General features: G+C 44.2%; 1 protein-coding gene across 1 annotated transcript in view; it reads right to left on the reverse strand.

Annotated features, from left to right (window-relative positions):
- Positions 1-4,694: 4,694 nt before the first annotated feature.
- KLHL6 (kelch like family member 6) overlaps positions 4,695-25,984 on the reverse strand; it is a 61,264-nt gene continuing 39,974 nt past the window's right edge. Inside the window, exons 3-7 of the mRNA XM_045852015.1 lie at positions 23,197-23,646; positions 18,610-18,847; positions 11,689-11,891; positions 9,982-10,195; positions 4,695-8,716 (exon numbers count right to left, since the gene is read on the reverse strand). Of these exons, the coding sequence (XP_045707971.1) occupies positions 8,415-8,716; positions 9,982-10,195; positions 11,689-11,891; positions 18,610-18,847; positions 23,197-23,646 (1,407 nt within the window). The 3' untranslated portion in view covers positions 4,695-8,414. The remainder of the gene's footprint in view (positions 8,717-9,981; positions 10,196-11,688; positions 11,892-18,609; positions 18,848-23,196; positions 23,647-25,984) is intronic.

Raw genomic sequence — 25,984 nt, forward strand, 5'->3', positions numbered from 1 at the left:
GGAGTAATCACTAGATCTTCATGTAAGAGGCTTTCCCCAAAGTCTCTCTGTGAAGTCCTCCCGGGACTGGGCAGCTGGGAGAGCCAGCCCAGCCTACCGTGATGTGAGAACACAGGGCAGGATCGGAAGGACTTGGAGACAGAGCTCAGTGTCTGTGGGCTTCACGAAAACCTTGGGTTCTGCAGGGCCTGGCTATTCATTGGAGCAGGCTTGCATTTGTAAGCCACACCTGGGTGTGTAACATTTGTGAATCTTTAGTGTTTCTGAACTTGTCTTATGCTCTCTCACCTTGCTCTGGTTGCACTCAAAGTGCTTACAGGGGCCTTGAGACTCCTGCCACACCTCTGAATTCACTCCAGCCACCAAGGCCTCTTTACTGTTCCTTGAATATGTCGAGACGCCTATGCATTGGCAATGCGCAGGCCTCACACTTCCTCTTCACTCCAATTTCAGATTAGCTGTTTCATCAGAAAGTGCCTCTCTTCTCTCTCTATTTAAAGTAGTATGCATACCCTTTACCTTGCTTACTGCTTTTCTAGCACTGATCACTACTGACAGCATATAATGCACTTGTTTGGCTGTTCCTGTCTCTCTCTACTGAAAGGCTAGCTCATGAGAGCAGGGACTTTGTTTTGGTGGTGGCTGTGAAGTCCTGGTACCTAGAATTATGCCCAGCACATAGTAGGTGCTCAATAAGTATTCATTGCATTGTTTCACAAACTCACTGTTACTTTGTTCATTAATGTCTATTTATGTCTCAGCTGGAACAAAATCAAATGTATCGTTTTTTCCTCAGGTTTTCTACAGTCACCATTTCTGGGAAAGCAACACTCCACCAGGAAGCACTTTGATCATGAGAAACCTCAACATTTCTACCTGGACTGTTTTCATTACTGTCCCAGGCTCTGACTATTTCTGGCTCCGACCCATGTTTCTGGGAAATTACTCAATAGGATCATCTGCTCCTATTACTATATTTTTATTGTGAAAGAGTAGAATTCCACTCACAAAAACTCAGTCTATCTAAGGTCAGACTCATAGATCTCTCTGTGCCATCAGATTTCACCCTTGGGTTGCTGCTGTAAGTGTCAGACCAGGGGTTGCCAGTCTGCTCTCTCCATATCCCCTGCCTGTCTCCGCCCAGGTCTGTGACCTCCGGACGTGTTCTTCAGAAGTAGGCCATGACTTGTGACCCACTGGTGGGTGATGAAATTAATATAGTGGGTTATGGACATCATTTTAACAAGAAGATACTATAGAATAAAAAACATTGATGATGGTTTTACTTTGAAACAGTGGGACATAGTCTGAAATGTTTGAGAGCACTGTGCTGGCCTATATAAATTGAAAAAAGTTTTAGTATTATTTTTCTCTTGAGCTATCATCCGAATATTCTAGAATGGTGGGGGGGTTATTAGCACTCTTCATCTCACAGTGTGCTTCTGTTGGGTTATAAAAAACTGTCAGTCTCTTTTAAAATATCGCCAGCGAGAGCGGTCACACCTGTTTCTTTACATTATCTCTCTTGGGGGGGCACTGGGAACTGCAGAACATCCAAACCTCTGCACGAAGGGACTGGACCAATCCTAGCACAGCAGCCTAAGGCCACATGCCTAGGAACACCCAGCCCCCCCTTGAATTTCCGTCTGAAAAACCTCAAGGCTGTCAAAAGAATTCACCATTTGTTCATCAGGCCATGACCTGATGATAGGCCCCTGACTCCCTTTCTTAGTGCATTTACTAAGCAGGTCTTAGAACTGTAAAACCTGCCTCTTTCCCTTTGAGCCAAGTACATTTGAGGTCTGTCCAGGAAGTATCCCACCCCATACTATGACAAATAAAGACATTTATTGAAGAAGATACAAGATACAAGAAGCATTGTACATAGGACAATGATGCCTCAGTCCCCTTCAGAGCAGTCACCTTGGGGACCTCACCCAGTATCTCTTCTACTGTTCAGAACACTCTGCAAAATCCTTTGCTACAATCATGCTCAGCTGCTCCATTGTATTTTCCTGAACCTCACTGGCGGTCTGAAATCTCTTCCCTTTGAAAGATGATTTTAATTTTGGGAAAAGTCAGAAGTTGCAGGGTGCCAACTCTGGGCTGGAAAGGAGCTGAGTTCAACATTCTCAGGTGTTCTGCTTGTTGAAGGCCTTCCAGAACATGGGTCACTTTCAACAGATTCTCCATCATCTTTGAAGCATTTGTGCCACACTTTTATTTGTGCTGCTTTCATTGCATTGTCCCTGAAAGCCTTCTGAATCATGTGAATGGTTTCCACAGAGGAATGTTCAAGCTTCATGCAAAATTTGATGCACATCCATTGCTCTGCCCACTCAGTCATTTTGAATGCGATAGCCACACAGTATACATGCTCACTCAATAGCATCTACCTCCCCCACTGACTGGTACAGTGAAGTCGTCATGGTTCAGGCATGTGCATTCCAGTTCACTCTCCTTGGCTGCCAGATTACATCGATGTTGCACAAACCATTCTCATAATATTAATAATGGCTGGACTTTTTCTGGACAGACTTCATATGTCTCTCCTGCAGCCCGGGAGAGTCTTACTCAAGGACTTGAAAGTCATTCCTTTGAAACGTAATCATCAGGAAGGATAGGGCCTCTGCACCCAATCTCCGTGAGAGGACAGAATCCTAACTTCATGACTGACAGCCAGCAAACACAGCTGGCCTAATCCATTTACTGACCAACCTTTTGTCATCTATTTCACTTCCCTGACTTCTCTTGTTCATTCCTTTAAGAACCCAGTCAGCTGTGCACAACCCAGAATGGGGCTCGGCTTTCCCCTGCTGTCAGTGGTTACTGAGTAAAATCTAGTTTCACCACTCTAGGGTCCAGCTTCACCTATCTTTGACAGCATGTGCGTGCGCGCGCACGCACACACACACACACACACACACACACTCAATCCTCCTAAGGACAAGCACCACTTCTCAGGAACAGTGGGCTCCTGCCGTCCTCATCACCCAGAGCCTTGTTCCTTCTCCAAGTCTCCAGTCAAGTCTTACTTAGCTCTTCCAGCCTGGTCATGATGTCCTCTGGGAAATTTAGTGAAGAGTCATGTACAGGACTCTTTCCTTATAGGGGCAAGAGTTGGGACTCTGCTCCCAAATCGGTCACCACTGGGAGTTTCTCCCTCTACTGCCAAACTGGGAGCAACTGCGTTACTTTGGCTAAGGGAGCAGGAATTTTCTTAACACACAAAACTTCCTAAAGAATCTGTAGCCAGGAAGGCTTGCATCCTTTTATGCTCTTTTCTCCAAATCTCAGAAATGAGGAGGACCTTGAGATGCTATGGTGCTGGCATAGCTAGAGGTGAAGACAAGGAAGGTGATGAGGTTCCTGTGTTTGGAGACCCCCGGGGAGGTAGCAGGTCAGGGGAGCAGGCAGATGATCAGAGGTGGAGTGGGCATGGGTGTGAAGGAAGCCGGGCACACAGGACTCAGTAACACGGAGTCATCTGAGCATGTGAGCAGAAAAGGAAAATCTCTGGGTGCTAGAAACAAACTGGAGGGACTGGTAAGCAGGCAGGCTGATGCTGGCCAGCTGGGGGTGGGTGGGCCTGACCTGAATTAGTCTCCAGTACCAAGGGTCTGTAACCACGGTGACATAAAAAACAAAACAAAACAGAAAATGAGGCATGGGCAGCCCACAGAAGGCAGGGGAGGGCTGAGATCCCATGAAAAGGTCGCATCTTCAGAAACTGGGCTGGGCTCAGGGATGCCACATACAGAGAGTACCAGGAACATGAAAGGAGCCAACAAACAAACAAACAAACAAACAAAAAACACTAAGCTGAGTAGACACCAGGCCCCAGCCCCGCCGCCCAGGCATCAGATCACCATTAGACCCAGCGGAGAAGCTGGAGGGCTCACAGTGAAACTGGGTCTAAACCACGCTTTGACTCACTGCAGCTGGTTCACTGGCTGTGTGACAGGTGGCCCGCGATGAACTCCAGCGCACTTCCCACCCATGAGATGCTGCTGCTTCCCAAGGTTTTCCACCCAGAAAACCCACAGAGGAGCAAAAACCTCTATTTCTAAGGAGGCCCAGGTGGAATGGTCTAAAGCTATTCAGGTGACTCCACATTTCCTTAAAGCCTCAGGTTTTCCTTTTCGGTTGCATAGGACATTTTCCTTACTACTTGCTACATTTTCCTTACTTTTCCAAAATAAACTAAGTCAGTGACAAGTTTTCCAGCAGTTGAGAACCACGGCTGCCTGTGTCCTATGCCCAGTTCCACGTGCTCTGATCTCAGAAGCACGGGTCGGATAAGGCTTTAGGACCGCACAGTGACATTGGTTGGTTAAAGCAGGGCCGAGAGGTCAGACCAGAAACCAGAAAGCTAGAAGGGAGCCCCTTGTAACCAGAGGTAAGACCAGGCAGAATGAGAGTCACATGGTTTGCAAATGAGTTGGTAAAAGTTTGCACAGAGAGGCAATGATGGGCTAGGGGGAGAAAAGCTGTCTACTTCTTGTCAATCTATAAACCAAATCTGGGTAATCTTATCCTATGAAATTATTTATACCCTCTTGAACCCACTGAAATGTTTTAAATTTATACCCCCTAAATTAATTTCTATTCAGATACCATGTACTCATAGCAACCAAAACATGAAAAAATTCTTCTAATAATTGTATACAATATATTCTTATGCATTGCACACACATTTTATTGAATAAATAAAAACTTTATTTGCATATTTACCAAAAACAATATCCTTAGTTTGATCATTTTTTTAAAAAATACAAACTCATGTAGCCAAAATACTTAAAGGATTCAGTTAACTAAGTGTTGACTATTTTTACCTAAAAATATGAAAATCCAATCCATCAAAACTGGTTTTGCAGTTAGACATATTTGAAATATTTGTAGATTTCCATGAAGGTTGACTCTTCATATTATGAGATCTATTACAACATCCAGATCAGCTATTCAGAGACAAAAAGATTTTGCAACCCTAAGTTAGAACTTTATACAAGAAATTCCTGGGGTGTTGCCCCACTTTGAAAATTTTATTACTATTTATTTTTCAAAATCAAGTAGGATAAGTAAATAACAACAGTACCTCAAGGACTTTTATAAATAGCAAAGCTATACTTTTCACAGCTATAAGCAAAGGGTATTTGCATTTTCCTGAGAGCGTAGTTTGCTTTGGGTTCAAGGGCAATGTGTGTGCATGTGTGTGTATGTGTGAGAGAGAGAAAGTCATTGACAGCAGAATGTGATGAAAGCTAAGAGACTTTATCTGTTGATGTTCAGGTAAGCTTAGCTCCATGTCCATTGTAGACCAGCCTTGCCAACTGTGGTCCCTTAACCTTCACTACAGGTTGCACCCCAAGCCTCTGCGCGTCTTTCTCTCGGTCCAGTAAAGTGAGAGACCCAGCCAAGCAGCTCTGAGGCCCTCGAGTACATGGATGTGACTGTTAATGCTGCTCTAACTTGTGCCTTATTTCTAAGAAGTGGGTTCCTTCCTGGAACCCCCTTGGATGGAACCCCTTTTCTTTATTTGCCCCTTATACTTATTAAGCATAAAGTTGTGCTCACAAACTCCAGGGATCCTGATATCATTTTCTAGACATATCATTTTTCTTAGACAGGACCTCCTCCTCTTTCTACCTCACCCTGTTCCTCCCATCCAGGGGCGGTCTGTCCCCACACAGGACCTGCCTCAAGATCCAGTCTGCTGTGACAGGATGTCCTAAATGCCTGGCTCAAGTCCCAGGGACCTTTGCTTCTGGCTCACCGGGACCCAATCTGCCTCATGACCCTGCTGGTGAGTTATGAAAGTTAACTTGGCACAAACTAGATGTGCTTCTATCCCTGGCTAGTGCCTAGAAGTTTATACCTATCAAGTTTCCCCAAAATGATTTGAAAAAATTTTTCCCTGAAAGCTACAGACTGGTAGCTTCAAGTGCAGAACTCTGGATCATCTTAATAGGTATGCCTGCCCACTAACTCACGCCATTATCAAGAATCCCTGTCTCTTGAGAGCCAGGGACGTGAGATTTTTACCCCAAGTCACCTGCATGTCTGATGAGATAAGCATTATATAGAATTCATTCTTTGTCTTCATTTAGGTGTTCAGAACTTGTCCTGAAACTTGGGGCCCACATTTAGAACCAGGTTTATAACAGAGAGATTCTAAATCTTCACTTTCCTAGCACAGGGTTGGCCCACTGACTCTCAAAATTTGCTGCCTTCTCTTACTGAAGAGTGTTTAACAAAAGGAAGAGCGTTCTCCTTCTGGTGGTGGGGGGGGGGGGGGGCGGCGGTGCTCGTCGTGTGTGGCTGTGATGGTGTCATTGGATATCCACTTTGGAAGTTCTTCCCTGAAACCATTTTTGGAATATGACTGATTTCTCCTGTAACTCATAAACGTTTCAGAAGGTGATCTCGGAGAAAGACAAACACGTAAGCAGCGGCCACATCATTAAGCCAAACACACAGCTCTCCAGAGAGACCAATTGGAAGGACAATAAGGACTTGGACGCAGCCTCAAAACTTTACACACATCAAAGTTTTTGCTGACTTGATGAAAAGAAAAATTATAATATTGACATGTGGCATATTTACCTATTTACTGAGTATCTCTGTGGTGGGGATTTGTTTCATTCATTGGTGTTCCCAAAGTGTGACAAACATAAAGAATGACTTGAACGTTTGCTCAATTAAACGAAATTAAATTGAGAGCTTTGTCACAGTTATTAGCGCTCACAAGCAAGTGATACATGTGTTCTAAACTTCCACAGGTGCGTCCGCACTTTCCCGTCCCACTTCCATGGTGGGTAACTGAGCTGTCACATATGACTGTAAGCTCGGAGCTTTTCACACACTGACATGCACTTATGTTTGTCTTCAACCTGAGCATGAATAAGTCTCACTTGCAATTTTCCAAGTCTTTTTTAGCTGCTTTGAATTTTAGCTTCTTCTAACCATAACTTTTCTATGAAAATTAAGCCCCCTATCAAGTTCCAAACTGCCGAGAAGCACAGACTCGATATGCCACATCTGACATGACATAAAACTCTATAAAGAGATTTTAAATCATATGATGAAAATAAAGCACATTGGGTAATACAGTTACTATGTTGTTACCATTGTTGTTGCTTTTAAATACGGCATATGAAACAAGATCTCTTAATCTGTTTCCCCAACGTGGGGATTAGAATGAATTTCCAGTGAGCTCATTTGAAAGCCCTAGCGCTTAAAGGACAGACTCTGGTGTTTGAGTCAAAATCGTGCGAAGCTGATCCAAAATCCAAATAGAAAGGCTTAAAATGACCCTGAAAACTCAGGCTCCAGGGAGGTGGGGTATCAGGGACATGGACCCACATCACCATCTAAGAAATGGGACGTGTGCCGTGGAGAAGAGCTGGTCAGTCCCACGGGGGCCCGCAGCCTGTGGGGATGTTTACGCCTTCTGAAGACAGTGCTCGAGTCTACAGGAGCCCTTTTCTGCACCGCAGCACAACAGTTAGGCACAAAGAGGCCAGGACACTAGACTGTGTGGAAGGCACAACCTGCCTGGTAATGCCAGTCCCAGTGCCAGATGGGCCTCCCATGATCTCCAACAACTAGAGGCTTTTGATGGAGAACAGAACACAAGTTTTTTTGTTCTTTGTTTTTTGGGTTTGTTGGTTTTTTTTTTTAATTTCTTTCAAAGCAAATGGGCCTTCCCTGACCTGTCAGATGAAACAACCTATGAGACACTCCTGACAAGGAACCCAAGGCTCCCACACCAAGGATTCCATATGGTTTAAATATACGTGGGGGGAGGGGAGGAGAGAGAGAGAGAAACACCTTTATTTCCCTGCCTTGTTTAGTGAATCCTTCAGCAAACGTTTCAAAACAAAACAAAACAAAGAGCCAGTTTTGGCGGGGGCAGGGGGATGATGCTTTTGTTTCTTGTTTTGTGCTCTGAGAGAGACAGTTTGTCAGAAAGGGCACTGGCTTGGAAGTTGAAATACCTGGGTTTAGACTCCTGGCTTTGCTACTTGCAATCTGAGTGACCTGGGGCAAACCACTTAGCCTTTCCGAAGCTTGGTTTCCTCACTTGTGAGACGGGAGTGATAACACCCAGCCACTGGTCATTGTGATGGTTAAGTGAATGGATACACACGAGTGCCCGGCACAGACCCTGGCATGGGGCAGGTGTGTCCTGAGTGTAAAGTGTTACTCTTCTTCTCTCCTGAGGTAGATCACGCAAACATTCCTGGCTGCTCTCAAGTGTCCCAAAGACGTGACTTCCGAGGAGCCTCCCCGTGGGGAGCCAAAGGGATTCTGCTGTTTGGCCTAAAGCCCAAGCCGCGCCTGCTGTCTGCAGTGGGCAGGACATGGGTGAGGGGTGCGGAGGGTCCCCGGGCCGCACTGCCCGGCTCCCGCAGTCACACTGACACTGCTCCCGGCACGATCCTCCGGATGTGGGTGTACGACTTCCTGATGGTGACGCTGCCGTGGTGCGACACCCCCCGGGGCAGGACGCACTCCTCGGTCAGTTTCTGGGCCTCCGGGTCCCAGCACAGCACCGTGGCGATGACCTCGTTCTTCTCGTCCCGCCCCCCGGTGATGTAGAGCCGGTTGTTGCAGGGCGCGATGCCGCAGCTGGCCCTCTCGTGGCTGAGCTGGGTCACCAGGCACCAGCTGTCCTCCAGGGGGCTGTAGGCGTACAGCGCTCTCATGGCCCCACCTGAAGACGAAGGGCAACACGATGGGAACTTTGCTACTTTTCTGGATTTCTTCCCCCTTAACCACTGACCCCCTGCTTCCGGTTAAGTCAAATCTACCATCTTGCCAGGAGAAAGTAGATTTATAGCTTTCTAAAAACCCTGAGTCGATTACTAGAGACAGCAAGTGCTGGAGACACTTTAAATTCTGCATCCAGGTGCTAATCAGACTCCAAGGGACGCCTGGCTTCACCTGGCTACCAAATGCACCCCAAGACTGCTCCCTGGAGGAAACACCACCTGGTCCATCAGGCAGACTCCGCTCATAACTCCAGCTCTGCCGCTTTTTGAATTGTAACTATGAGCACATGATTATAAGACGTCAGAGGGACCATGAGCGTGAAGTAACTGGCAGAAGGCCTGGAACATAGAAGCCACCAACACGTGACAGTAACCAGAGGCAGTGGCCCCTCTTTGAACTGAGCATGACCTGGGACACCAGCCCAAGTTACTTGTCTGGAGATCAGACCTTCAAGCAGAGTCATGAGCCTGCCCATACACACAGAGGAAACCTGAAGCAAGGGAGAGAGGGTTTTTTTCTTAATCTCTTCTCATATTTTATTTTTCTCATTAGCTCTTATTTGCTAAAGTTATTTATTTTTGGCATCTCCTTTGTCAGTAGTTCTCAACCCTTGCTGCGCATTAAAATCACCTGTACGTTAAAAACAGTGGCACTGTTGGCCAATGACCCCTTTCCCATCCTAATTTCATCCGTCTGGAGTGAGGCCCGGCCACCCACACTTTTGTAATAAGCTCCCAAGGTGATTCTAATGAGTAGTCAGGATTGAGATCCGTCACCCGTAACAATCCCATGCCAGCTATGGTCTGGCTGGCCAGGCTTTCCTTCTGGCAAACTACAACTTTTCAGAGGCCCCAAAGCAAGTAGGAAGAGTAAAATTCCCATGAATGCCAAATAAGAAATCATGGTAGCTACCATTTGGGGGGTACTCGTCATACTGGCCACATTTCAGTGTCTGTACACGTTCCTGCAGTGACGTCCAGCGCTGTCCCTAGGCCCCGGGAACGATCTGCTCTGTATGTCTCCCAAATGGGGGCTGTCTTCTGCCTCCTGGACTCAAGGGAAATCCCACCAAAGCCTGGACCCATCCTACCTTCACTTTCTTTTCAACCAGGAACTTGTGAGTTCCCAGGGGGGCTTTGTCTGATCTACCCGCAGGGCTGCGTGGGTTTAGACCTCGAATGAATAAGAAGCCATTTGGTCACTTACCAACAACATAGATGCGGTCCCGGAAACTCACTGCATTGATGCATTTAGCCTCCACTGGCATGGACGCCTTTAAACTCCACTTATTGGTTGAAGGGTCATAACATTGAGTCTTGTCCGTGGCCAGTTTCCCATTGGGCCCTCCCCCAATCACATAGAGCTTTTTCTTATGGCTGGTGGCTGCGAAGGAACTGACATGAACAAGGAGGGGTGCAGCCTGCAGAGACACAGGGCCCCGGGAAAAGCTGTCAGTCACATTGCCCAGATGGTTGCCGTGGCTCACGGACACAGGCCGGGAGCCAGGGGACACAAGCCTGGACATCCTTTGCCTGATGTCACGAGGCCTGTAGCCTTGACTCCCCTTTAGACACAGAGAGGATCAAAGCACACGTCTCCCACCCTCCCTCCAGACTGCGGGCAGGTATTGGATGTTTCCAGCCTGTTTCTCCCAGAATTCAGTTCTCAGGTGAGAAGGAGAATTGGCAAGTGTTTATACAGATGAAACCAGCCAGTGTTGGAGAAAAATGCCTTCTCCAGTATGCATGTTCATATTCATCCATGTGTTTATTCACTCAAAAATTATGTACCATGTGCCAGACATTATTCTTGGTGCTTATAATATCCATGAAGGAAAACTAGTAGAAGCGTTTCAGGTAGTCACAGGTAAGCAGACTGTCCCACTCCGGGGCAACATGCAGATTTTGGGATTAAGCCAGACCTGTGCTTATACTCTGTGAATGCCAGGGCACTAAAGGAGACCTCCAAGAGCTTCTTGCCCATTGGCATAACCCTCTTGGGCCATGGAGCAACACACAAGTGCCAAGTAATAGGACTTGCTGAACTAAGAAGATCTTAGGTGCACCCCCTGAAACGTTAAGGGCTCCCCATTTGGCACTTTTCAGGTTGATGGGTCCTGACTGGATGCCATGAGTACCTGGCTACCCTTGCCATGTTTGCAATGACCATTCTGCAATGACCACTCTCCAAAGTGGAACATGCTCTGACATATGAGCTGATAAGAGAAGAAAGTATGCAAATGGAAGTAATCTGGAAATACCAGAAAGTGAGATCACTTTACCTTTTTAAAAATAATTATTGTGGTAAGAATACTTTGCGTGAAGTCTACCCTCTTAACAAATTTTTGAGTGTATAATACAGAATTGTTATCTATAGGCAAAGTGTTGTACAGCAGGTCTCCAGAGCTTGCCCATCTCTATGCCATTGATTAGCAATGCCCTACCTTTCCCTGAGTGTGATATATACATGAGTTTGCATTGTTAAACTCTTGCATGCAGCTATGTAAATTATTATTCGTTAATAAATGAATAAACAATGACTGATTTCTAAACACTGCCAAATGACTCTGCATTGCAGAAACAGTGTACTAAAGGGGTCCTTGTGAGTCCCATGTGGAGAAGACAAGGGCAGAAGGCATTTGAGGACACAGAAACTGTGGGCCACGACATGCACCCAGATTAGGACCAAGCCTCCCCTCTGCATCTGGGGTTCTGGCCAGGAGCCAGAAGGGTGTCATTTCTGTGACCTGATCAGCAATGGCTCCCATGATGAAGGGAGCTGAGAGCCACCAAAAATGTCCTCAGTGGGAGCCAAGTGATCAGAAAGCCACACACCTACATTGACATGTACCCCTTCTTTAAGCTTTGAAGTAATAATACAAACAGAGTTACCCATAGAAGTAATCTCCTGTACCTCTGACCAGCAGTTGTGGAAGGGGTCATAGGTCTCCACGTTGTTGATCCTCTGCAAGCCATCGAAACCCCCGATCACGTAGACCTTGCCACCCAACACCACCATCTTATGCCTCCAGCGGCCTATGTTCAAATACTCAATTTGAATCCACTTGTTGATCGAAGAATTATATTTCCAAACATCATGCTGTGTTTCTTTGCCACCTAGAAGAGATACGGACCATTTAAAAAAACACCAGATGTATCAGAAATACAGCTTCTCCTATAATTTCCCATAGGTCCATAAATGCTAAATCCAACTTCCAGCCAAGATGGAGGCATAGGTAGATATACTTTACCTCCTCACACAACCGAAAGAAGGACAACAACAAATATAAAAACAAAAAATAACCAGAACTGCCATAAAATCAAACTGTATGGAAGTCCAACAACCAAGGAGTTAAAGAAGGAATATTCATTCAGACCAGTAGGAGGGGTAGAGACAGGCAGCCAGAGCAGAAAAGAGGCTCAGCAAGGCAGCAACTGGCCAACCAGATGGTCCCACACTTGCACTTGGAGAAACTGGGAGGACCAATTGGGGAGTGAGACAAAGTGCTCAACCCAGGGTCAGAGCACAGGGACATAAAGCCCCCAAACCTCTGGCTGTAAAAACCTGTGGGTATTGCAGTGACAGGAAGAACTCCCAGTCTCACAGGAGAGTTCATTGGACCAACGGGGTCCTAGAATGTACACAAACCCACCCACCTGGGAATTGGCATTAGAAGGGCCCGATTTGGTTGTAGAGAGCAGGGAAAGTGACTGAAAGCTGGTTGAGAGCTGAGCAAGCAACATTGTTCCCTCTCAGATTCCTCCCCCACAGATAACACTGCAACACAGCAACATGGGTTGCCCGGCCGTGGCGATTACCTAAGGCTCCACCCCTCATAACATAACACATGCACTGAGACAAAAAAAAAAAAAATGACCCAAATGAAAGAACAGATCAAAGATCCAAAAATAGAACTAATCGATGAAGAGATAGCCAACTTATCAGATGCACAGTTCAAAACACTGGTAATCAGGATGCTCACAGAATTGGTTGAGTATGGTCACAAAATAGAGGAAGAAGTGAAGGCTATGCAAAGTGAAATAAAGAAAAATATACAGGGAACCGACAGTAAAGGGGAGAAAACCAGGACTTAAATCAACGGTTTGGAGCAGAAGGAAGAAATAAAGATTCAACCAGAAAAGAATGAAGAAGCAAGAATTCAAAAAAATGAGGAGAAGCTTAGGAACCTCCAGGACAACTTTAAATGTTCCAACATCTGAATCATAAGGGTGCCAGAAGGAGAAGAGGAAGAGCAAGAAATTGAAAACTTATTTGAAAACATAATGAAGGAGAACTTCCCCAATCTGGCAAAGGAAATAGATTTCCAGGAAGTCCAGGAAGCTCAGAGAGTCCCAAGAAAGCTCAGAAGTTGAACCCAAAGTAGCACACACCAACGCACATCATAATTATATTACTCAAGATTAAAGATAAAGAGAGGATCTTAAAAGCAGCAAGAGAAAAGGAGACAGTTACGTACAAAGGAGTTCCCATAAGACAATCAGCTGATTTCTCAAGAGACCTTGCAGGCAAGAAGGGGCCTGAAAGAAGTATTCCAAGTCATGAAAGGCAAGGACCTACATCCAAGATTGCTCTATCCAGCAAAGCTTTCATTTAGAATGGAAGGGCAGATAAAGGGCTTCCAGATAAGGTCAAGTTAAAAGAGTTCACCATCACCAAGCCCTTATTATATGAAATAAGAGACTTACCTAAGAAAAGAAGATCAAAAGTATGAACAGTAGAATGACAACAAACTTATGACTATCAACAACTAACCCTAAAAAAAAAAAAACCTAAGCAAAAAATTAGAACAGGAACAGAATCACAGAAATGGAAATCACATGGAGGGTTATCAGTGGGGAGAGGGAGATGGGGAGAATGGGGAAAAAGTTACAGGGAATAAGAAGCATAAATTGTAGGCTCAAAATAGACAGGGGGAGGTTAAGAATAGTATAGGAAATGGAGAAGACGAACTTATATGTATGACCCATGGACATGAGCTGAGTGGGGTGGGGGGGAATGCTGGAGGGAGGGGGAGTGCAGGGAGAAGGGGAATAAAGGAGAGAAAAAATAATGGGACAACTATAATAGTATAACCAATAAAAATATTTTTAAAAATCCATAAAAAAACAGAAAAGAAATAACACCATACTCTGTTGCCACAGAGGAATAAATAGCCTACAGGCCCAATCAGGACACAGAGTGTTACTTCTTTTGGGGGGGGGGGGGGAACTACATTTCATTTTCTAAGCCATTGACTTGTAAACAATTGGAATCTAGCCTGGTTGTGAGTTAGAGATTGTCTCTATTTCTGTCTGTTTCCATAGTACCTAGCTTTCCAATGGTGTGGGGACTGACTATGGAAGTCGGGGGCAGGCTGGGTGGAGGGGGGCAAAGGGGGAAATTTGGGACCAGTGTACTAGTATAAACAATAAAATATTTTTTAAAATAAAATAAAAATAAATAAATGCTAAATCCCCAGGCCAGTTCCCCTAAGAAAAGAGAAAAGGCATCCTGGAGGGCTATGTGGTCTCTCTGGGAGACAGAGCCAACACAGGGGAACAGGGAGAGACAGTGTAAGTCTGGGGTGGATAATTCTCCCCACTGTGTCATGTGTCACCCCTGTGTCGTGAGAGTTCAGGGAAGTGGTGGGCTTCGAGGAGGTGGGACCACACCCTCCTGTGAAGGTGGGGGCCAGCGGGAGCCTGGATTCTGCATTTGTGCAGCTAAGAGGTGGGACGTCAGGCAGGACACGTAATCTTGGACTGTTGCAGGCAGGGATGGTAGGGCTGCCCTTGACCAACAAGCAAATTAAAAAGCAGCTTAAGCTCTGTGTTTGCTTTGCTTATTTAGTTTTTAAAAATGCAAACCAAGATATCTTCATAATTCTCTTGGTTTATATCTATCTAAAAAATAAGTGGGGGTCATTCTATTCTTAAACAATTTTTGTTATAAAAGAATGAGATGTCCACAATAGAAAACATGAGAGTGAGCTAGTAAATAATTTTTTTCAAGACAATTCTCTTAATAAATGGAAAATACATGATTCAATTAGGAAGAGAGAACAAAACCAAGAACTGTCTTTTTTGGTGACTTTAATCAAATATTTTAACAGCTTTGTGTTTCCATTTCCCCATCAGCACAGAATACCAACTACTTAAAGAAAAGGATGTACTTTTCAGATTTATTAATGGGCCCTAGTGCCCTAGTGCACCAAGGAGTATCACTAGCGACACTTCGTGTCATGGGTAAGTGCTCCTCTAGGATGGAGCCCAGAAGCGGGTTTCCTAGGTCAAGGTTGTACATACCTTGAATTTTGCTAAGTGTTGCCTAAGAGCCCTCTCAAGCTGTCCTGGTTGACCCTTCCCCATACCCCGCCCCCAGAGGATGTGAGGAAGGGTTTTGGATTGTTTGGGGGGATTGTTGTTGTTGCTTTATAGCTTAATGGAGAAAAACAGTGTCACAGTTTGGTTTTCCCTGGTTATTAGGGAGGCTGAGCTTTTTCATCTTCTGTGAATTTTCTGTTCATTTAGTTTAGTCATTTTCCTTTGGGTTGTGTGCCTCTTAGAGGTCTCTATTTATGTAAAACACGGCAACATTGGTCCCATTTAGGTAGTGTCAAACATTATTGCATAACTATAAGGTTTCAAAGAAATGTATGCAAATTATGTTAAAAAGAAAAAAACTGTGAATTTTGCTTTAGGGCATAAAAGACGACCTGATTAGCTAGGTGGGAAGATCGTGTGCATGGGTAAGAAGACATATTATTGCAAAGATGCCAATCTTCCCCAGATAAACCCATTTACTCGGTGCCTTCAGGACTTCTCAGGGAACTTGAAAAGATCATTCTAAATTTCATTTGGAAGGGTAAATTTGGAAAAATTTCTAAGGAACTTTTGAAAAAGAAGAATGAAGAGGGGGGCTTTCCCTAGCAAATACCAAAATGTACTACAGAGCTGTAATGAAAACGACGCAGTGCTGCATCAGACTACTGACACGGATGGATGAAAAACAAGAGTACAGAAACATACTAAAAGGTATAGAGATAATTAAATAAATGGTATTAGAGCATTGGCGATTTATTTAGGAAAAAAATGAAGTAGATCCCTATTTCACATTACTCTTAATATAAACCTCAAATGCACATGCTATAAAGTAACTAATTGTATATAGGAAAAAATACTCATGATCTTGGGGTGGGAAAGGGCTTTCTAAGCAAGATTAGAATCCCAGAGTCATATAAGAAAGTTACTATATAAAATATAAATCAAAAGACAACCACAGCCTGGGAGAAAGTGTTTGCAATACAAGTAGAAAAAGGTATATGATAAGAGCTCCAGAAACTGAATAAGAAAAAGACAAATAGCCAATAGAAAAACAAAGGATGTGAACAAATTTTAAAATAAATACAGTTAACTAATAAATATATGAAAATATGCTTGACCTTATTCATGATCCAAAGTGTAAATTTAAGCATTCTAGGTTATTAAAAATGTAATTAACTGATAATAAAAAATAACAAAAAGTGTTAGCCAGGATGTAGAAAATGGCCATTGTTATTCATCATTGGTTGAACTGTAAATTGGTACAAACTTTCTGGAAGACGATTTAGCAATATCTACAAGAATTCCAAATTCACACATCTTATGACCACTTCCAGGAATCTCTCCAACTAGCTGCACAAGTTCATAAACACACGTGCGTAAGAATGCCTGTTACAGTATTGCTTTAGTAGGAAAACAAAACCTGAAAAAATATTATGGTTCATTCATTCAGCAGACTGCCCTGTAGCTGGTAAAAAGAATAACGATAATGACAATGACACTGAAGATGGCTAACACTGTGAGGGTGTCCCCACGTGCTTGCGAGTGTGCTGTGCCTCACATGTATGATACCACTTAATGCATGTATAGATGTATTATGCCAACATGCAGTGGAGTGGAAAATGCATTGTGACTTGAAGTACAAGTTTCTGCTGATTTAATTGTGTATAACAAGCACGCTGTCATGTATTGTTTGTATCATTTTTTTAAAAGACAACAACAAAGCCCTAGCTGGCATAGCTCAGTGGATTGAGTGCGGGCTGCGAACCAAAACATCGGTTCGATTCCCAGTCAGGGCACATGCCTGGGTTGCAGGCCACGACCCCCAGCAACTGCACATTGATGTCTCTCCCTCCCTCTCTCTCTCTCTCTCTCTCTCTCTCCCTCTCTTCCCTCTCTAAAAATAAACAATAACCTCTCTTCCCTCTCTAAAAATAAATAAAATTTTAAAAAAGACAACAACACGTTTAAGAGAGGGGAAAAGCAAGTTGTAGAACAGCATGCAGTGAATGTGGCAAAGACTGGCTGTGACTACCAACCCTGTCTTTTCCTCCTGGGCACAAGGTTAAACTACATTTCCCAGTCCCCCTGCAGGGGGTGGGGGTGCAAGGAAGGCATGTGGCTCAATCTTGCCAATAGGCTGTGAGTCGAACTGACGCCTCACATCCAAGCTGAGGCCATGATGAGCAGCTGTGCCTTCTCAAGTTCTTCATTTTCTCTCTCTTCTTGAAATGAAGACCATATATAGAAAACAGTAGCATCACAAGATGGAAGGAGCCCAGCCAGGTTCCTGAACAAGCAGGACAAACCCTGCATGCTGTTATGGTAATTTTCTTAGATATAGAGTTTGCTACTGAAGCTGTCGTTACTTACTCTAAGACAGTATAAAATCATTTTTAATTAAAAATAAAGGATTGTAATGACACAGAGAAACTGCCATATTTTATTTTATACTTTCTCTTACTGGAATCTTCTCCAACAATTAAAATACACTTCTACAAGATAAAAGAAAGCTATGACCTAATCTGTGATATTCATATATCTGAAGAAGAACTGACCTGCCCTTGATTTTGGGGGAAGCCAGCTCTGGGAAGCAGCTCTTCCAGAAATAAGTGTAGATTACAGAACACCTTCTAGGGAAGGGAAGGGATACTTGTATCCTCCCTTAGGACCCCAAGAAGAGCTGGGCGGCTTTTGATGTCATGGGGAGAGCGTGGAACTCAGAGAACCTGGCTGGAAACCTGCCTGACATTTACCTGTGTGCGGCCTGAGGTACATTTCATCAGCTTTCTGAGCCTTAGTTTTCTCTATTTGTAACCTGGAGATTTAAATCACCTACCTTATAGAGTTGATGTGAGAGACAAATGATTAAATGCTACCAAAGTGTAAATCCATCTATTCTGCTGTAGAGATGGTAAAAATGTATGTCATTTAACAAATATTTGTTGAGCACTTACTCTGGTGGCCAGACACAGGGCCAGGTGCTGGGAATGGTGTTGACTGTCATAGAATTTAAAGACTAATGGTCTTCAGGCATAAAGTGATTGCAGATATTTAATTGACCTGTTTCAAAGTAAGAAATGAAAAGGTACTGGGTGCTACTGACGAATCTAAATGTATGACCCAATAAACTTCAGAGGTCGTGTTTGGGAGAAGAGCAGCAGACATTTTTATTCATTATTGTATTTCCAGTGCTGAGCTTAGTGTATTATGCCTATAGCAGACACCAAGTAAATTCTGGTATCATTTTCCTGGTTCCTCTTCCATGAAGGAGTGGGCCTCTCTGCCTACTACTGCCCCAGATCCTAGTACAGTGCTGCTCACAGGTTAGTGTTCATTAAGTAAAAATGTGCTTTCCAAAGTAAGACCACCTGAGCTCCCACTTTTCATAGCCTGACCCAGTCAGAGCTATATCATTGCCATTCATATTACTTCTTCTAGGACGACGGCCGAGCTCAGGAAAATACGTAGTGCCACTGGCAGCTTGCTTTGGCATTGCATGGCTCCTGCTTACCTGAGATGTAGACCTCATTTTTTAATGTCACGCATGCAAACTCCACCCACTTCTTATTCTCACTCTCCAGCTCTTGCTCCGTCATCGGGAGCTTGGCCACCTCCAGGCGGCTGCGCCTCAGGGGGTCCAGGCAGGTTACCTCTGCCACAAACCGCTCATCCTTCGTGCAGCCACCAATGATCATGAACACCTCAGACTGGAACTCGTGCATCCTGGGCTTGGTGCGCTCCGAAATGATCTGGAAAACCAACGGGAGTGCAGAAAAGCAGGGTGACACAGGGGTTTGAAGCTCAGGCTATGCAGTCAGCAGAGCAGGGCCCAATTCCCAACTCTGCCATCGTATGGCCAGGTGACCACCTCCTTGAGCCCTGGTTTCACCGTCTGCATGTTAAAGATTTTAATGGTAACTACCTCACAGGTTTGTCGTGAGAACTTGCGATCATATACATAGTGTGTTTGGCCCAGAGCCTGGCACATAATCGATACTTGATAAAGGGTATCTGTTGTTGCTTTGCTGCCATTTCAAGAAGTCCAGGTTTGTTTACCATCAAATGCACTTCCTGCTTCTCCCTTCCTGCCTGGATGAAGCCCTGAAGCCTGGAATCGCACTTCTGGCCGCCTTCCACTCCCCACCTCACTTCAATGTCCTGATGATATGCCAGACTTCGCTCACTACCAGACTTCTTCTGGAAGAGAGTCCTGACAATGGGCACAATTAAGCATCCAGGGCCTTAGGAGTAAAAAAACAAAAGGGAGCAGCGTAGGGCCCAGTAGGTTGGAGAACTGGGTCTCAGCATCAAGAATATGATGGCTTTAGAGCCTTGAACAAGCAAAGAAATCCACACCGTGGATATTTGAACCCAGCTGAAAGAGCAGAGGTATGGAGTCAAATACACCAGAGTTTTATCCTGGTTCCACCACCTATGGTCTCATGGAAAAGTGACACAACCTCTATAAATGCCTGCAATCATTTCTAGGCCATCAAGTCTTGATCTAGATCAAGGTGGTCCATGGAAATTTAGGAGGAGATGAAACAAAGGAGCAACTTTCTCAACCCCAAAGGACCTCTCCCAATGAGGGTACCAGGTACCACTCCTAAGTTAAATGTAGACATTTGCTTTTAGGGTTCTAAAATGTCCCACTGTCATCACCTTCATGAACTGAGAGGAGGGACAAGGTTAGGAGGGAGACATAGTGATAGGACAAAAAGGGTTAAAGTTTGGGAAAGAAAGGTTAAGTGAGTTCTGTGAGTAGCCTCCTTGCGTACACTGTTGTCATCAGGAATAAACCCAAGATCATTCCATGAGTGAGCAGACAGGAAGTTTCACAGAATCAACTGGTAATGAGACCTCAAGCCAGGGATCACAGTGGTCGGTTGGTTCAGTTGCTCAGGCTGCAAAATGAGAATGAGAACATGCCTTGAACTGGATTTGGGGCAATAGGGCAGCCAAAACTTAGGACATGATGAAAGAGAGATTTTAGCCTGACACAAAGAAAATGCTTGATTGTGGGAGACAGAGCATCATGAAGAAACTGACTGAGCATAAGAATAGTCTTCATTTGTGGAGCATTTACCATGTACCAGACCCTGTACTGAGCTCATCTCATTCATTATCTTATTTAATTCTCAGAGCAGTTCTAGCAATTGGTAGGTATCATTATCTTCATGCTGCAGGTCAGGGCTGAGCTTTGGAGCAGCTAAGAGTCCAATTTACTGTAAGAAAATAGTGCAATCAAGATTAAAGCCAAGACCCTCCTGATTGCAAGTCCAAGTTCCTGCCATTGGGGACTTTTTAAATATCAGAATTCTCTTTACTCCTAAACCAAAGTTTGTTTTTTTGTTTTTCTTAAAGGAATGTAGGGGGGTTTTTTTAAGATTTTATTTATTTATTTTTAGAGAGGGAAGGGAGGGACAAAGAGAGAGAGAGAGAAACATCAATGTGCAGTTGCTGGGGGCCATGGCCTGCAACCCAGGCATGTGCCCTGACTGGGAATCAAACCTGCGATGCTTTGGTTCTCAGTCTGTGCTCAATCCACTGAGCTACGCCAGCCAGGGCCTAAACCAAAGTTTGTAATCCCACTCGTCACCACCCCCCCACCCCACTGCAAATACAAAAGGCAGTGCAGATATCTTACAGCGGCAATTTTGCAGAAGATATAATAGAGATATTTTATATCAGAGAAATGCCTTCATCATCTGCATTTCAGAGACTTAATAAATGGGCAGCAGAAACAAAAAACAGTCAGAATGTTGTAAGTACAGTTAATCAACACTCTGAACTTTAAACGTTCAACTGAAAATAGTTGCAGAAATTGACAGCTGTCTTCAAGTGTATGAGGGTTTTGATTCCCAGCATTGGGCTACCTGCCAGCGACCTACATACCCAACATGAGATATGACCTGGACTTGCCTGAACTCCATCCATCACTCTACTCATCACCTTTCATTTGCTTAGTATCCTGTCTATGTTTAGCAAGGCAGAGACTGTTCTGTAGTGCCGGCTGTCACATCTGGCATGTAGTTGCAGTTCAGGATTTATTTGTAAAAAGTGAAAGTATAGCATATTAAAATATATGAGATGCTGTTAAAGTAGTACTTAGGGGGAAATTTATAGCACTAATGACAATATTAGGGGGGGAGTGTCAAATCAATGACCTCCACTTCTACCTTAAGAAACTAACAAAAAGAAGAGAAAATTAAACCCAAAGAAAGCAGAAGAAATGAAATAATCAAGATCAGAGTAAAAATAAGTGAAATAAAAAACAAAAGCAATAGAGAAAATCAAATTAAACCAAAAGGTTGTTCTTTGAGAAAATCAATAAAATTGATAAACTTCTGACCAGGGAAAAAAAGACTGATCAAGGGAGAAAGAGGAAATACAAATTACTGATATTTGCAGTGAGAGATGTGAGTGACATCACTGCGGAGGCCGCAGGCATCTAGAGGACAGTAAGGGAATACTGTGAACGGCATTAGACCAGTAGAGTCAGTAATTTCTATAACATGGAGAAATTCTTTGAGACACAGAAACTACTAAAGCTCATTCTAGAAGAAAAGAATGACCTGAATAGCCCTATATCTACAATAAATATAATTTGTACTTATATTACACACACACACACACACACACACACACACACACACACACACACACAACTCCTGGTTCTAATAGCATCACTGGTTAGCTCTACCAAACGTTTAAGAATATGTTTGCAGAATAAATGAATGACAGTGAATCTGGAGACAACGCAGAACTAGAAAAGACACACAGGGAAAGAAGAGGCTCTCAAGGGGCTTCAGACAGATCATTCCTAAGCCACTTTTGGCTAAGATATCTACCAATGGCCTAATTTAAAAGGCTTGGTAACCAATCCCAGAACTATTATAAGTGATATATATGTGTGGGTTCATGTGTATAAACTTAACTGTCTGTATATCATTACTTCCTGATTGTTTTATTCCTCTCCACTAAGCCTAGTTTTGTCTTTACACAGTAATGAATAAGATATTTCTTCAATTGTTAGAGACCCAGGTAGATTCAAATGATATGTATAGTCACCATCTTGGTCCCCATTTGTTTACTCAACAAACATTTCTCAACCATTTATGAAATACCAGGGAACTTCCTAAAGTCTGGAAGTGAAAATTCCAATACAACATATACTTTCTACCACAACACACTCCCAGCCTGGAGATGTTTACAGAGGAGGAATCCAACGGTGAACATGTAGCCATTGGTGTTATAACACATCAATGCACCAGCTGCTATGAGAGTGAGAGAGGACTCTGGAGAAAATGGTGCTTGAAGTGAATTTTGAAGCAGGAGCAGAAGTTAACTAGATGAAGAAGAGGAAAGAGGCATTTGAATAGCACCTGCATCAGCCTGGAGGCTGAAAAAGCAGGTCCACTTTGGGGAATTCCAAGCAGTGTGTTTGGGCTGTAGCAGAAGAAAGGGGCTGGTGATGGCACCTAGAGAAGCGGGCAGGAGGTGAAGTAGCAGGGCCAGCTCTGGGGGCTAGGGCAGGAGGTGTGGGCTCTATCCCAAAAGTGGTGGGGAGCCAGTGGAGAGAGAAATGATTAGGCTTGAGTTTGAGATCATCCAGCTGGTGAATGAACTGGAAAAAGGATAGCCTGGGGACAGGAAGGTGAGTTTTGAGGAATTTTCAGAAATGCAGGAAGGAAATAATGAGATCTGAACTAAGGGAACACCGGGTTCCCCAGAGTGGGCAAGAGCTAAGCAGCACCCTGTAGAAGGTGACTGGACGGGGCACATTTTGTCCATGTGTGCATCACCTGCGCCAACCTCCCGCCCTTATACAGCTGGGAGGAGGAGGGATGCTCCAGGCACGATGCTGGGAGACTTCTGTATCTCACCTAATCCTCTCAGTAGCTGTGCACATTGCAATATCATCTGCATTTTACGAATCAGAAATCCAGGGCTCCTGGAGCTGCCTGACTCACACTCTAAACTGTGTAGCATCTTCTTTTTGATGCCTTAAGGATTTGCCAGCCAGACTCACCTATACCTCCATGAGGCCCACTAGCTCCGTTAGTTTGCTGTTTATCGGTGGCACCTCTCATCTCACCTCATTGCCAGAAAGGTGGTACATCCTGGCCTCCTGGAGCAGCGGGAAGACCTCCGGGCACTGCCTGATGAGAGGATCTGCTTCCACCGTCTCCACAAAGTACCAGGGGTCCAGAAGTGGCAAGCGCACGTTCTCCAGGATGTAGGGGAGCAAGCAGAGGCGTTCTGACTGTTTGTGCCGCACCCAGCTCATCACAGTCTCAAACACCTGAGCCTCCTCCGTCACATATAGGTCATCACTCTTCAAGATGTGGTACAAAGTGTCCACGGGAAGTTCAAGGAACTCCTCGGCGTTCAGAATCTGCACAAAGTTCTGGATGATGTAACTTTGAACCTGCTTCTTTAGACTGTCCAAGGAGTGGGTGTCTGCCAGCCTCAGTATTCCAACACAGTTTTCTGGATTCAAGGCTTCCGTGAGGAAGCTGGCGCAGGCATCCACCATCCGCAGGAACTAAGAGAATAGAAAGGCAGCAAGTAAGACCAGAAAATGATCAGTCCACAAAGACATTTTTCAGTGAATTGTTTGTGGTAGCAAAAAATTAGAAACAACCCAACTTACCAACAATAAGGGGCTAGCTAAATACATGACCATGCATTCATATTTTTGACAGCTCTGTAGTCATTAAGAAAACATGTTGTAGAAGAATATTAAATGGTATAGAAAATTTTTACAATGCTTTAAGTTTAAAAATCTGTTCATGGAATCTGATCAGGCCTCTAGATTTGATCAACAGCTACAGGGAGTAAAGCTGACCCTTGAACAACAGGGGGGTTGGGCTGCTGACCTCCAGCGTAGATGGAAATCCATGTGTAACTACATGCAGGGGAAGAGGAACATGTCAAATGACACCATGGGAAGATCAGCAAAATCCAGACTGTGGGAAACTACACAGAGCAAGCAGTGCAGTTTTTTCCTGAAATACACCACAAGGGTGGGGGTGGGGCAGGGAGGGGGGGCTAAGGGTGAAAAGACATTTAAGAGACACATCAATAGCTTTTGCAAAACAGGAAACTATTTGGATCCCTGATTTAAACAAAATAATTTTAAAGGTCAGAAATTTGTTCATGACTAATATTTGATGATATGAAGCAATTATAATTTTAAGCGTGATGATGGTATGGCTATGTTTAAAGAAGAATCTTACCTTTTAGAGATATGTTCTGAAATATTTGCAGATGAAATGAAAAAGCACATCACAAAGTCACTAGTACATTATGATCCTATTTTTATAAAGAAAACATATGTAGAAACAGGCCTAGAGAAAAGACTGAAGGATAATATGATCTCTCAGGGTACAGGCACCGTAAGACTAATTATGCTGTAGTAACAAACAACCCCCAAATCTCTACAGCGATGAAAATGAAGTTGTAAAATTGATTGGCTTTCATGTCTTATTTTTCAATTATCATCATCCTCATAATATGAGCCCATTATGTATATATAGCCTTTTACAGCTTATAGCACAGTCTTATCATTGTGTTATTTAATATTCATTTTACAGATGAGGTGTCTCAGATGCATCAGTTCAGCACATGTCAGTGTGGCTCAGTGGGTTGGAGCGTCATCCCATAAACTGAAAGTTCACAGGTTCTATTCCTGGTCAAGGCACCTACCCAGGTTACAGGTTTGATCCTTGGTTAGAGCAACCACGAGAAGGCAACCAATTGATATTTCTCCTTCACATTGATGTTGAGGGAGAGAGAGAGAGAGAGAGAGAGAGAGAGATTCCTTCCTCTCTCTCTAAAAACAATGAAAAAATATCCTTGTGTATGGATTTTAAAAAACTAAAAATCAAATGTATCAGTTCATTTCTATTCTTTGCACTCTGGAGCTTAGTTTGAACAAGTCCAATCTCCCATCTCCCCTCTTGTCCACTGGGCCCCTTACAGGGTCAAATTCTCAATATTCTTGAGTTGATCAATTGGTAGAAGATTGGAAAAAGGGAGCATGGCAGGGAGGGCTGTTCTGAAGATAGGACCTGCTGAGAGCACACACAAGCGGGCCTGCCAAGATGACAGCTCTACTGACAAGACTGGCCGTGGGTGGCGGGGGTGTGTCAGGGTTGTGGGGCCTGAAGGGTGGGGGTGGGCACAGGACTGGTTGTAGCATGGACCATATTGACTTAAGCTTTGCCCTTCACTCTAGAGCAATCTAGGGACACACATCCCTGACTTTTTTAGTCATTTGCAATTGCAAAGTCTTATCTCTCCATATCATACCACACTTTCCAATTGCCACTTTTAAAAACGTTGACCAAGAGTCAATGCACTGTTGGAGAAAGCCTGAATTCTGCCTCAGACCACCCTGTCTGCTGGCCCCAACCACCTGCAGATCTGCTCCTCGCATGAGCAACTGTGGAAACCGTTGAGACTGAGAATTCTAACACCTGTTCAGTTGTTCACAGATTTTCAGTTCAAAGAGTAAAAATACACAACCGAGACCAAGCCTTGCTGAGCCCTCAGAACCTATAACCAGAGCCCTTTGTAGCCCTGCCCACAGAGACATCTCTGAGGGCTTTTGAAAGGGAACTGACTTAGGTGGTAGCCTCCGGAGCAAAACAGCAGGTAGACCACACCAGGGTTTGCGTGAGAAGAAGATGATATGAAAATCAAATCCAACTTCTAAATATGTAGACTGTCTCTGGGAGGCCACCTAAGAAGCTGGTGAGAGTGACTGCCTCTAGGGAGGGGACCTGGGGACCGGGTTCAGGGTAAGGGGGAAGAATTACTTCATACGATTTACCTCTTTGTAACCCCTTGAACTGTGTGCCATGAGGAATTACCTATTT

This window comes from Phyllostomus hastatus, unplaced genomic scaffold (assembly GCF_019186645.2).
Source record: "Phyllostomus hastatus isolate PE091 unplaced genomic scaffold, TTU_PhHast_1.1 phas_contig_86, whole genome shotgun sequence".
NCBI classification, from domain to species: domain Eukaryota; kingdom Metazoa; phylum Chordata; class Mammalia; order Chiroptera; family Phyllostomidae; genus Phyllostomus; species Phyllostomus hastatus.